This window comes from Kogia breviceps, chromosome 14 (assembly GCF_026419965.1).
Source record: "Kogia breviceps isolate mKogBre1 chromosome 14, mKogBre1 haplotype 1, whole genome shotgun sequence".
Taxonomy (NCBI): Eukaryota; Metazoa; Chordata; class Mammalia; order Artiodactyla; family Physeteridae; genus Kogia; species Kogia breviceps.
The window spans coordinates 62,185,710-62,199,312 of record NC_081323.1 but is presented as its reverse complement, the minus strand read 5'-3'; the positions used below and the strand labels follow the sequence as shown (position 1 = coordinate 62,199,312).

Here is a 13,603-nt window from a genome sequence, read left to right as displayed (position 1 = left end):
TTGAGTAGGGGGGACACTGTCTGATTTGCATTTTTTTAAAGCTTGGTCTGGCTGCCAAGTGGAGGAGGGGCTGTAGGCTGGGGCAGGAATGGAGGCTGGGAGACTTGATAGGCTATTGTGACAGTCCTGGCATGAGGGATAGTAGCCTGGACCAGGGCATAGGGAGAGGAAGCTATGCTCCTGCACCTCCCTGACCACTGACAACCCACCGTTTCATTCCAGGCCCTCTCGGTCTCCGGGGAGCACACCTTGGGCAGCGGTGGGCTTCTGCTACACTCCAAATGCCAGCTGGGCCTCGCCCCAGACCCAGACCAGAGCCTGCACCTCAGCCTGACCCTCCGCAACCACAGCAGGCCCCGGATGCCTGACTTCTCCGGGGAGCTAGAGGTAAGGTGGCTGGGTCGGGGCTGCCCACCCCATAGGCAGGATACTCTGATGTCCCTCTGTCCCTCTCTGCCCAGTGGACCACCACTGCCTAGGTGGCCCTGCCATCTAGTGGCCAGTATTAGAACTGCAGACTGGCACCCTAGTGGGGACCTGAGCTTAACTGTAGGTGGGCCCCCCTGTAGCTGGCCCCCCCGCTCTGAGCAGCTCCTCTGCTGCCCCAACATCAGCCCTTCCTATAACCGAGAGGCAGTGGCTGGACTCCCTGGGTTTGAATCCCAGCCCACCCTCTTCCTGGCTAGCAATGTACTTCCCCTCTCTGTGCCTCAGTTTCTTCGCCTGTAAAGTGGCAGATAATCATTGCACCTACCCTACCTCCCATGGCATTAATGTTACAGGGATTAAGTATGTTAATATGTATAGATTGCTTAGAATAGTGCTTTATACAAAGCAGCCACTAAGTATTAGCTGCTATTATTATTAGCTATTATTGGCCAAGTCTTCTCCTACCCCTTCCACCTCCCAGCAGCCCAGGGGGGTAGAAGGGGGCAGAGCTGGCTTCAATACCTGCTCTGCTCCCACCTGGACAAGGGCTATTGGGAAGGGACCTCTATGAGCCCCATTTCCTCATCTGTAAGTGGGGATCAGGTATATTTCACAGGGTGGTCACTGGGGTTCTGGGCACCCCTCCTCTCCACCCACGGCATGGGCATACAGGAGGTGCTCCATAAGTGCTGTCATCCACCCATCTTTGTGTCTCCCTGGCTGGGTGACCTTGACCTTGTGACTTTCCCTCTTCAAGCCTCAGTCTTCTCTGTCAAATGGGAACAAATCCCATGTCCTTTACAGAGTGGTTGGGAGGAAAAGAAACAGAGTTTACACAGCACTTACACACAGTAGGTGCTCATGAGATGGGAGTTTCCTTCCAACATCCAGAGCTGGATGAGGCATTTCTGTGTCTGGAGCTCACTCAGCTCCTGTTTCCGAGCCCAGGAGCAGTGGCAGTTTCAAAAGAGTTTTCCTTTCTGAGTTTCGCCAAGGCTGGCTCTTGTTTCCTGGTTTGCCAGCCAGGCCTCCAGCCACTCCCGCACCTGTAATCTTGGTGCCCCAAGGCTCACTTTCCCAGAATCGGAGGCCTGGGTGTGAGCCCCGTGGGGCCCAGCCCGCGGTGGGCGGTCAGGGAGTGGCTGGTCCTCCTGCTTCCATCCCGAGCATGTGGGCAGCTGGTTCTAACCACTTCTCCCTTGCCCCCCACTCTGCTTGCCCCATTGTGGGGTCCATGGTGTGGAGAGAGGCCTTTCACAGCCTTGTTTGGTCTCTACACCAACCCGGTGGAGAAGACGGACAGATTCGGGAGGTCAGGCACTCACCCCGGCTGCTGGGGCGCTCACCACTCAGTGACAGGTGACTAGGATGGACACCTCAGGTGTGGCCTGCAGACCGCCCCCCCTCAGGCTCACCTCATGCACTGTGAAATCTCCTAAGGATTCCTGGGCTCCATCCCTCCCACCCACTTAGGAAGCTGCATGTTTAGTGAGCACCCTGAATTGGATTCCTAGGGCTGTTGTAACAAATTAGCCCCAACTCAGTGGTTTAGCACGACAGAAATCTCTCTCACAGTTCTGGAGGTTAGAAATCTAAAATCAAGGTGTCAGCAGGGTTATGCTCCTTCCAGAAGCTCCAGGAAAGAATCTTCCTTGTCTCTTCCAGCTTCTGGGGGCTGCCAGCAATCCAGGAGTTCCTTGGTTTGTGGCTGCATTATTCTAATCTCTGTCTCTGTCTTCATATGGCCTTCTTATAAGGATACCAGTTATTAGATTTAGGGCCCACCCTAATCCAGTATGACATCATCGTAATTTTATTTCATCTACAAAGAACCTGTTTCCAAATAACATCACATTTACAGGTACCAAGGGTTAGAACTTCAACAGATCTATTTTTCTTTTCTTTTCTTTTTTTTTTTTTTTTGCGGTACACGGGCCTCTCACTGTTGTGGCCTCTCCCCTTGCAGAGCGCAGGCTCTGGACGCGCAGGCTCAGCGGCCACGGCTCACAGGCCCAGCCGCTCCGCAGCATGTGGGATCTTCCGGGACCAGGGCACGAACCTGTGTCCCCTGCATTGGCAGGTGGACTCTCAACCACTGCACCACCAGGGAAGCCTGCAACAGATCTTTTTGAGGAACATAAGCCCATAACACCACACACACACACACACACACACACACACCACACACACACACACACACACACACACACACACCACACACACACACACACACACACACACACACACACTCTGATTCCTGATAAATTTTGAGAACCACCATTCTATATCTGATCTTATAGATTTTGAAACTGAGGCCCAGAGAGGGTAACACACTTACTCAAGGCTGCACAGCTTGTTAGCCATAATATCTGGACTAGAATACAGAGCGGCTGAGTTCAGGCCAGAGGTGGCTCCCCTCCCCTACAATGGCTTCTCAATCAGCCCATTGGCCTCCCAGCTGCAAGGTCTCCCTAGGGTTCCTTCTCTTAAGGCTTCTGAGGCTTTTCCTGCCTTTGCCCCACCCCATTCGAAACCCTCCTGTCTTGTGTCCCCTTCCCTCAAGGCTGGTGGCTGCAAGGGCTGGGATGAACTGCTTAGTGTCGGCCTTTATGCCAGGTGCTACCCACGATGTCTCCTTGAACTTGTGGAGACATTTGCAGTGGTTCTCATACAAACATGGAAAACCTGGCCTGTAGGTGGAGACACCTGGGCACTGGGAACGTAAAAATGCCAGTGCTCAGCCCCTCCCCCAATCAGTTAAGTCAGAATCTCTGGGGTGAGGTCTCGGCAGCAGGAATTTTTAAGCTACTTGGATGCTGTGTGCCGTGCTTGGTTAGGTCCCTGGATGTGGATTTTCATAAGCATTTTCTGCAATTGGTAGGGATTCTGAGCCCTGTGGCAGGGGTGTAAGGTGGGGGGACCCAGTGCCCCTGAAGATGTGGGGGGTGGGATGGGCATTGCCTTTTCCCTGCAGGTTCAACCTCACCCTCCTCAGGCACCTCTCCCTGGGCCTGGGGCCAACAGGGGCCAGAGGGCAGAGGCCAGGCTGCACTCAGACCTCTGCCCTTCGCCTCCCAGCTCCGCGGCCCCAAGGCTCAGCAGTTTGGCCTGCTGGGCCGGGTCTCCACCTCAGCTTCTCGGAGCTTGGTCCAGATGGAGGCAAATGTGGACGACGGGGACGAGAAAGTGAGGCTGTTGGTGTCCCGGGCCCCGAACTGCTTCCAGGCCTTGGTGGCCCACAAGGAAGGTGAGTGGAGGTACCGGTGTGGCTCAGCGGCCTGGCCAAGGCCCCAGCTTGGCCCAAGAGTGGACAGAGATTGGGGTGCTGAGAGCTCGAAGTCAAAGGAAACCCTGGTAGGACTTGGTGGCCCCCCCAGCTTGGAGGTGATGATGAGCTCCCTGTGGTCACCTGTGGTGCCAGGAGAGGCTGTGATTAAGTCTGGACCAGAGGTGGGTGTGGGCTGGGGAAGAAACCAGGCTTCGGGGGGTTCGGAGGTTGATTTAGGCAGCTCAGTTCAAGGCCCTCAAATCTTAGGGCCTTTGAGACTCTGCCTGTGGGCAGTGGGGAGCTACAGAAGGCTGTGGAGAGAGGGAGGAGTGGGCAGCTGGGAGGCAGATGGACGAGTCCTGGGTACAACAGCAGGTCCCCTCCCGGCCCCAGGGAGCCAAGAGGAGAGCGTGGTGCTGCGGGCGTGTGCCCACAGGCGGACTGCGGAGGTGGAGGCCCTGCTCCAGGACAGCGGGCAGCCCGTCCAGCCCCTGGGACGCCTGACCCTGCAGGCTGCCAACCAGAGCCTCCGCTTGGCTGCGTATGGCTGCCAGGGGACCCTGCTGGACCACGTGGAGGTGAGATGGCCGAGGGCTGGGGGGAGGGGTGTTATTCCTACCCCCCCACCCCCACCCTGCCTGGGCAGAGGCCACAGGACCAGGATCCCTAAATCCAGGAGTACCAAGGAAACCAGAGGCAGACAGCCCGTAGCGTGGCCAACACATCCTTGGGCGTTGCTGCTGGCACCTAGAGCATTCTGTCCACTTCATTCCCGTGAGGTCCAGTGTGTCCCTCTGTGTCCGCAGTCCAGGGTAGCTGCTCTTGGGTCCCAGGTGCAAGCCCGGCTGGAGGAGAAGATCCATGGCTTGGACGCCTACGTGAGAAGGTTCCAGCACCTGGTAGGTAGAGTGCACTGGGATGTGGGGGGCACCCTTGGAGAATGGGAGGGAGCGTGAGGCCGTGGAGGGTCACCCCTCTGGCTCGTCCTGGGCCTCCCTCATGGACATGAGGGTCTTCTGGAGCTTTCTGTGCCCCAGACCCTCACGCTGACCCTGCCCCCGTTCCCCTGCCCAGGTGCAGCCGGCGGGCGCCCTGGATGGCGCGGCAGGCCCCCTTCTGCAGCTGTGCCAGGCGGGGCTGGGGGCCGTGCGGGAGAGTGGCCGGGTGGTGGCCGCGCTGTGGGACCGGAGCCGGGCCAGGCAGGGGCTGACACACCGCCTGCCGCTCTACCTGGAGAGGCTGCAGGCAGGGCTGGAGCAGCTGCGGGATGAGCTGGAACGTGAGTGCAGGAGACAGGGCGTGACCCTGTACCCAAATCCACGCCTGATCCCAGGGCCCCCGACCCCAGGCCGCTCACGCTTGGCCTGGGGTACTGGTTCAACCAGAAAGGCCACCTGATTTCTGGCAGGCCTGCAGCCCAGCTTCATTTAGACCCTCTGCCTTATTTCTCATGGATCTATAGCCTTCAGACTTTTGGAACAGTGTCGATTCTTGTCAGTCTCCAAGCTCATATCCCTCATGCCTGCTGCCTTCTCTCTTCTGGGACTGCTGCCCAAGTTTCTTCAGTCCCCGCCTGATTTCTTTTGGGTATACAGCTTTACTTCTATTAGGCCCACTGCCATAGATTCTAGGGCCTATTTCTGGCTCTGTGATAAGCACCAGTGAGACCGCGCCCTCCTGGCGGTGCTGGGACCCTCCAGCCTCTCCCGGGGCCAGGAGCCCCAGGGCTGACAGCTGGCCCAGCAGGGAGCCCCAGGACCCTGCCCAGCACCAGGGCGGCCATCCCTCTGACTGGCCAGTGCTCGGGCCAGACAGGCTATCAAATGCACTCTCACCCCTGCTTGTGTCCTTTTGTCAGAATCCCAGGGCCACCCCCAGCCTCGTGATTCACTAGGACTCACAGCTCTCAGGACGTAGTTGCACCCACAGCTACGATTTGCTATAGGGACAGGATACAGAGCCAGGTGGCGGAGGGACAGGTGCAGGTGAGGTTCTAGGGAGACCAAGCACGAGCTTCCAGACTCCTCTCCCAGTGGGGGCACACAGGACTCCCTCCACTCCCCCAGCTTTGAATTGTGACAACACGTGTCAAACGCTGTCTGCCAGGGGAGCTCGTTAGAGACCCTGCGTCCAGGCTTCTCACTGGGAGCTGATCAGGAGCCTCTGCCTGGCACAGACCAACATTCCAGACTCACAGAAGGAAAGGGGGTGTTCAGCATAAACCACATTGTTCGTGCAATCCAGGCACAGTAAGGCTCTCTTATCAGGTCTGGGAATGGTGGGAACCCACCAGAATCCAGCCAGGGCTGACCCTGTGAACAGGCCTTGCAGTCGGGCAGTCGCAGGCCCGCCGGGCTAACTCTTTTCCAGTCTCTAGTGCCACCACCTCATTCCAGGTCACAGGCCCTATTTTTTTCCTGGAGGCCCGGGTCGTCGGGGGGCTGGTTTTCCTGTGTGGGCCTGGGATGCGGGTAGCGGAATCTCACCTGCCACCAGGACCGGGAGGCCTCACGGTGGGTGGTGGCTGCCTTTGCAGAGCCCCTGGCCACGCTGAAGGACGCCTACTTGGAGGTGACAGTGCAGCCGCTGGACAAGGTGTGGCAGGAGCGGGCCGAGGAGGCCGTGCAGCGGCTGCAGGCCTGGGTGTCCGGGATGCCAGGGACCTGGGGGTCCGGGCCCATCGCGGCAGCGCTGGAGGCCACAAGGGGCGCCCTGGAGCTGGTGAGGTGGGGCGCCGGGGAGGGAGGCGGCCCTGCAGGCAGGAATGGCCCTGATGGCTCTCACTGCCCCCACCTGCTCCAGGCCACCCACCAGATGCTGTCTTGGGCTGAAGCTGTGTTCTCACAGGCACTGAGGCGGCTATGCAAACCCTTGCTGGACCTGTACAGCTTCTCAGCCAGGTAACTTGTCCCCTCTGCGGTCCTGCCCCACGCCAGGCACACCCTCCGTCTCATCTGCTCCCCTGACAGCCCTTCCATAGAGACATTTTCAGCCCCATTTTACAGATAAGGAAACTGAGGCTTATTCTTTTTTTTTTTGCGGTACGCGGGCCTCTCACTGCTGTGAGAGCAGTTGCGGAGCACAGGCTCCAGACGCGCAGGCTCAGCGGCCATGGCTCACGGGCCCAGCCGCTCTGCAGCATGTGGGATCTTCCCGGACCGGGGCACGAACCCGTGTCCCCTGCATCGGCAGGCGGACTCTCAACCACTGCGCCACCAGGGAAGCCCAGAGGCTTATTATTCATTCTGTGGATACTTTATGAGCACTCTCTTTGAGCAGGCACTGTTTTAGGTGTGCAGATGCAGTGGTGAGTTGGATAGATCCTGGCCCTCACGAGGGCCATGGCTGAGCAGGGAGATGGTCACTGAACACATGACCAGGTTATCTACCCTCAGGGGTGGCAGGCCTTCCTATAAAGGGCCTGAGAGAATGTGTTCAGGATTTGTAGCTCGATGATCTCTCACGTAGCCTTCGTTTTTTGTTTTTGTTAATAATCCTTTAAACAGTAAAAGCCATTCTTAGCTTGCAGGCCATCTAAAAGCAGGACACAGGTTGGATTTGGCCATGGACCACAGTCTACCGACCTCTGAGCTAGTATGTTAGGTACCAAGTGCTACAGAAAAAGGCAGGACATGTGGGTTGATGGGGGCATTTTATTGTATTTTTATTTTTAAAATCTTTTTGTTTATTTTGGCTGTGGGGAATGGGGGAATCTTAGTTCCCCAACAAGGAATCTAACCCGTGCCCCCTGCAGTGGAAGCGCAGAGTCTTAACCACTGGTCTGCCAGGGAAGTCCCCGATGGGGGCATTATAACGAGTGAGGCTGTGGTTGGCTCCAGTGAGAAGGTAGCATTTGAGCAAGGGCTTGAAGGGTGAGGGAGTGAGCTGGGTGCACATCATGGGAAGAGCGTTCCAGGCGGAGGGCACAGCTGGTGCAAAGGCCCAGGGGTGGGAGTGCACTTCCTGCTTGAGGAATCTGAAGGAAGCCGGGGGGCTGGAGTGGAGAACAGAGGAGTTGGGTGGGTAACGGGGTTCCGGGCAGCCTGGGGCCTTTGTCTCTTACTCTGAAATGGGAACACACAGGAGGTTTTGAGCTGAGGAAGGACATGATCTACCTTTCATTTAAAAAGATCCCTCTGGCCCCAGTGTTTAGAATAAAGACTGGGGGCAGGGAGGGGGATAGAAGCAGGGAGCCCAGTTTAGAATGGTCCAGGCGAGATGGGAGAATAGCTGCACCAAGCAGTGGCTGCTGCGGAGCGGGTGTGAAGCAGTCAGGTTCCACGTGCTGTAAGGACAAGCCTGTAGGATTGGCTGACAGATTGGATGGAGGTGGTGAAAGAGAAGAGCCAGGGATGACTCCCAGGGTCTTGGCTTTGATGACTGGAAGGATGGAGGGTCCAGCTGTGGAGTGATGGGGATGACTGGTGTGCAGGGAGAAGCTTGGAGTTTTGTTGGTTTCCTGTGGCTGCCATAGCAAATTACCACAAGTTTAGTGGCTTAAGCGACACACGTGTTCTCGTGTAGTTCTGGAGGTCAGAAATTCAAAATGAATGTCAGGTTCCTCCGAGAGGCTCAGCGGAGAACCCTTCCCTTCCCAGCCCCTGCAGGCTGCCTGCTTGCCTCGGCTCGTGGCCCCCGCCTCCATCTTCAAAACCAACAGGGCAGGGCTTCCCTGGTGGCGCAGTGGTTGAGAATCCGCCTGCCGATGCAGGAGACACGGGTTCGTGCCCTGGTCCGGGAAGATCCCACATGCCGCGGAGCAACTAAGCCCGTGAGCCATGGCCGCTGAGCCTGTGCGTCCGGAGCCTGTGCTCCGCAACGGGAGAGGCCACAACAGTGAGAGGCCCGCGTATCGCAAAAAAAAAAAAAAAAAAAAAAAAAAAAAAAAAAAAAAAAAAAACCAACAGGGCAGCATCTTCTCCCCTCTGACTGTTGTCCTTATATCTTCTCTCTGCCCCTCCTGCCTCTCTTACAAGGTCTATTGTGATTCCATTGGCCACCTGAATAATCTGTCTCAAAATCTTTAGTGTAGTCACATTTGCAAAGTCCCTTTGGCCTCCTAAGATAACACAGTCATAGGTTCCAGGGACTTGGGCGTCTTTGGGGCTGTTGCTCAGCCTACTGTGGTGGGAGTGGGTGGTCTGGAGCTCTTTCCGACCTGCTGAGTTTGAGGCGCCATCAGGACACCCCACCGAGGCAGCTTTCTGAGGCCTGGGCCGTAGAGCAATTTGGAGGTTTTGGAGAAGTCACTGGCCCTGAAGGAGCAGCAGAGCCAGCCTCAGGGACAGGCCTGAAGGAGCCCCTTCCCCACACAGGCCGGAGGCCCCGCCAGGGCACAGACGTTCAGGCCCCTGGCAGGAGACCAGATGCCTGCGTCCTTAAAATAGGACAATCATTTCTACCCCCAGCCTCCACCTCATTGTGCCACCTCCCCAAACAAAGCCTGTTCCCTCCCCAAGAGGCTGATGTTCCGTGGAGGTCAGTTTGTGCAGGACCCTTACGCGGCCATCCTGCGGCTGCAGAAAGTGAGGCTCCGCCAGGCACGACTTGTGCTGGGGTCTCCCAGCTCCTCTGTGCTCCCTCCAGGGACCACTCAGTGGTGGTGACACTGCCGATGCTGCCTGCAGGGGACGAGCCCCTGGACGTGGCCCGGGTGACCAGCCACCTGGTGGAGGAGAAGCTGCTGCAGCCACTCCGAGAGCTGTATGGGACCAGCGTGCTGGCTGAGTACCACCGGCTCAAACGCCGTCTGCTGGGGGCCCCCTCTGGATGTGAGTCCTACGCCGCCTTCCTCCCCGGGACCCCTCTGCCCTTTGGAGCGTGGCAGCAGGACCTGGCAGGATCATAGACAGTGGGACCATCCCCCAGTCGTACAGGGAAGCCTTAGCATTGTAGTTCTGGGGCCATCTGATCCCAGGCTGATTCCAGAGGTTACTGGACTTCCCAGCGTCAAACAGGATGAGGGTTGGGCTGCAGATCCAGGCTTTTGTCCAGAAAGTGAAAGCCTGAGCCTGGAACCCAGCGCGGAGGCGTGGCGAGGGGCTGAGGGCCAGGCCAGCTCCCTCCAGGAGGACTCTGCAGGAGAAGCACCAGGCAGACCTCCAGTTGCAGCCGGAAGGCCACTAATTGAGTCCAGACTGTCCGTCAGGCAAGGCCTGGAGCCACAGGCAGTGCTGGGACCAGACGCAGCTCTGGGGGCCCTGGGGGCTTGGAGCCCCTGGAGTTTGCATCCGCTGCCCTGAGTGCGATCTGGTGAGTCTCCTCACCTCTCTGTCACGTGGAGGGGGCAACGTGGCTCACTGGTGTGGTAACGAGCGTGTGCCTTTGGTGCCCGGCAGGGTCTCAAGTCAGTGGGAAAGTTTGACAAGGACTGGCGTGTAGCATGGGGTCTTGTGATCTCACGGGTGGAAACGTGGAGGCATGGCAGGTGGGAGCCTCCCCAGAGTCTGGGGTACTTATCTGTTAGGCAGCGTGGTGACTGGAAACAGCCTGGTCTTTGGGTTCCATGTGTGCAACCTGGGACTGGCCTGTGACCTTCAGCTCTGACACCTGGTAAGGGGCTCCCAGTACCCTCCTCGTGAGGCCATCATGGGCTGGCACGGGCCAGCAGCTGCTTGGTACCTGGCCTGGGTGTGTGTGCAACAGGTGGGGCTTCTCTTACCCGACCCCCACGCAAGCCTCTGCTCCGCAGCAGCGCCAGCTCGGGGGGTCTGTACTACCCTCTCTCGGGCCACCTCCTGCCCCCCGTGAAGAGGGCCAGACCTGGCCCACGTGGCACCTCCCTCCTGTTGGATGGAGCCTTTGGCCGTACTTTTTTTTTTTTAATGAAGACATTTGACTTTTGTGGGGGCATTCTCTTGTTTCTTCTTTAAAAAAATGTTTATTTATTTGGCTTCATCGGGTCTTAGTTGCGGCATGCAGGATCTTTCGTTGCAGTGCACAGGCTTCTCTAGTTGTGGCACGTGGGCTCCAGAGCACGTGGGCTCAGTAGTTGCGGCACACAGGCTCTCTAGTTGTGGTGCGAGAGCTCAGTAGTTGCAGGGCATGGGCTTAGTTGCCCCATGGCATGTACGATCTTAGTTCCCCGACCAGGGATCAAACCCGCATCCCCTGCATTGGAAGTGTGGAGTCTTAACCACTGAACTGCCAGGGAAGTCCCTGTGTCATATTTTAGATTCCACATACAAGTGATATCGTGATAATCTCTAGTTGCCTCCGTGTTGCTGCAACTGGCATCGTTTCATTCTTTTTTTATGGCTGAGTAGTATCCCATTGTATATATGTACCACATCTTCTTTATCCATTCATCGGTCAATGGACATTTAGGTTGTTTCCATGTCTTAGCTATTGTGAATAATGTTCACAGATATGTTCACAGCAGTGAACATAGTGGTGCATGTATCTTTTTGAATTAGAGTTTTGTCTGGATATATGCCCAGGAGTGGAATTGCTGGATCATATGGTTGTTCTGTTCTTAGTTTTTTAAGGAAGCTCCATACTGTTCTCTGTAGTGGCTGTACCAATTTACATTCCCACCAACAGTGTAGGAGGGTTCCCTTTTCTCCACATCCTCTCCAGCATTTGTTATTTATAGACTTTTTAATAGTGGCCATTCTGACCAGTGTGAAGTGGTACCTCATTGTAGTTTTGATTTGAATTTCTCTAATAATTAGCGATGTTGAGCATCTTTTCATGTGCCTATTGGCTATTTGTATTTCTTCTTTGGAGAAATGTTTATTTATGTCTTCTGCCCATTTTCGATTGGGTTGTTTTTTTGATATTGAGCTGTATGAAATGTTTGCATATTTTGGAAATTAAGCCGTAGTTGGTCTCATCGTTTGCAAATATTTTCTCTCATTCTGTAGCTTGTCTTTTCATTTTGTTTGTGATTTCCTTTGCTGTGCAAAAGCTTGTAAGTTTGGTTAGGTCCCATTTGTTGATTTTTGGTTTTATTCCTGTTGCCTTGGGAGCCTGCAGGCTGCCCATTTAAAGTGTCTGATTCAGTGGCTAGTGTGCATCCATCACCACGGTCAATTACAGAACCTTCATCACCCCAAAAAGACACCCTGCATCCCTTAGCTCTGTGTCCCCACCCCTTATACCCCCAGTCTACTTTCTGTCTCTGTGCATTTGCCTGTTCTGGACACCGCGTATGTATGTGCCCTTTTATAATGGGCTTTTCACTCAGCGTAAAGTTTCTGAGGTTCATCGGTTTTGGAGCGTGCATCACACCTCATTCACCTTAGGGGACCCCCTAGAGCTCAAGTCATCTTGAAGTCAGAGGTTCTTGGGGGACAGACCCCACTCCCCACGTGGGCTGCCTATGAGGACATGGGCCAGGGAGCAGGCTCTGGACAGGCTGGGCTGCCCCGTGGGCTCAGGGCCCGGGCACAGCGGGCCCCACTCCCCCTGCGTCCGGCCTCTTCTCTGCAGACCACGCTGTGGTGGCCGGCACCAGGCATGTGGTGACCTTCGATGGCCAGGTGTGGGGCATCAGTGCCTGCTGCAGCAGCCTGCTGCTGGCCAAGGACTTCGCTCACGACACATTCTCGCTGACACTAAACAGGGCGGGCTCGGGGCTCACGTCCCTGACCGTGGAGTTGAACCACACCACCCTCGTCCTCTACCCCAGCCTGAAGGTGAGCCTGCAAGAGCAGGGTAGGGGGGCCGGGTGGGCAGGTGGCCCAGACACTTTCCTGCCTCCTGTCACATCCACACACCTGTGCCCCGTGGAGGCTGTCACCTGTCCTGCTCAGCCCCTGTCTGGCCCACAGACCTATAGGCTGTACAACTCCTCCCTGCCTGGGGAGAGCTGTCTGGACCTGGATCTGCCTCCTGCCAAGACCAGGAGGGACAGCGTCCCCAGGATCGAGCTGACCAGTGAGGACGGTGTCTCTGTTGTCTGTGACCTCCACGCCAGCCTCTGCAGCCTGACTCTGAGCGTCTGGCAGCATGGTGGGTCTGGGCCCCCACTGGGGGCCTCTGAGCCTGTGCGGTCAGCTTCCGGGGCTGAGATGGACAGATCCCAGTGGGCAGCACTCTGAGTCCTTGGGAGGCTGTGGGCGGGAGGCCCAGGGACCCCCTTGGGCCTCTGCCGCTCCTTGGGGCTGACAGCCCGAGCGGGTATCAGAACAGCCCAAACAGCTCAGAACTGGAAGAGGGTCAAAGGCCATCTCTCCCGGCTTTGATCACGTCCAGCACTGGGACAGCCCCTACTCCAGAGGCAGCGCAACTCTGGATACAGCCCCGCTGGTTGAGCGCTGCCCTGTTTCAGGCACTCAAGCACGCGGGGTCTGCTCCTTCTCATGTGATCCCCCCACTGTTGTCCCCTGGGACACATGACATGACCCAGGTTAATTTACTGGCCCCCCACTCCTCCAGCCACGAACATCAGCGCCAGGCTGCTCCCCTTGATCTGGCTGGGCAGCCCCAGGAACACTTGTAAAGAGCTTGCATCCTGACCACTTGGGATGGGGCTGGTGGATGGGGAAGGGCCCGGGGAGGGAACAAATGCTTTTCTCAGTCCTTTTTCTCCTCTCCCTCTGGTGAAGTTTCAGAGCCAGGACCGGTGGTTGGGGGGGTGTCAGGAGTGGGGGGCGCAGGGTCTGGCCATGCCCCACCTCCAACCCTGGCCAGCAGGCTCTCACAGCCTTCCCTGCCCCACAGGCCTGTCCGCTGGTCTTCTGGGCACCAACGACAACGAGGCAGGCAATGAGCTGATGCTGCCAGACGGCACGGTGGCCAGCAGCCTGGAGGAGGTCACCCCTGCCTGGCAGGTGAGCTGGCTAGCCAGCCCTCCCTCCCACGGGGCTGGGCATCATCACTAGGAGGCCGTGGCTGTGGATTGGCCGTGGACCTGAGGAGGGTGGGGCCCCCATCTCCGAGGCTCCTGGGCCTGCATGTTCC

At 57.1% G+C, this 13,603-nt stretch overlaps 1 protein-coding gene across 1 annotated transcript in view; it reads left to right on the top strand.

Moving 5' to 3' along the window:
• Positions 1-13,603, top strand: part of LOC131741595 (uncharacterized) — a 161,058-nt gene that overhangs the window by 132,801 nt on the left and 14,654 nt on the right. The window contains exons 55-65 of the mRNA XM_067013704.1: positions 223-387; positions 3,508-3,676; positions 4,091-4,275; positions 4,504-4,596; positions 4,772-4,976; positions 6,234-6,418; positions 6,500-6,597; positions 9,284-9,468; positions 12,131-12,336; positions 12,472-12,652; positions 13,364-13,473. Of these exons, the coding sequence (XP_066869805.1) occupies positions 223-387; positions 3,508-3,676; positions 4,091-4,275; positions 4,504-4,596; positions 4,772-4,976; positions 6,234-6,418; positions 6,500-6,597; positions 9,284-9,468; positions 12,131-12,336; positions 12,472-12,652; positions 13,364-13,473 (1,782 nt within the window). The remainder of the gene's footprint in view (positions 1-222; positions 388-3,507; positions 3,677-4,090; positions 4,276-4,503; positions 4,597-4,771; positions 4,977-6,233; positions 6,419-6,499; positions 6,598-9,283; positions 9,469-12,130; positions 12,337-12,471; positions 12,653-13,363; positions 13,474-13,603) is intronic.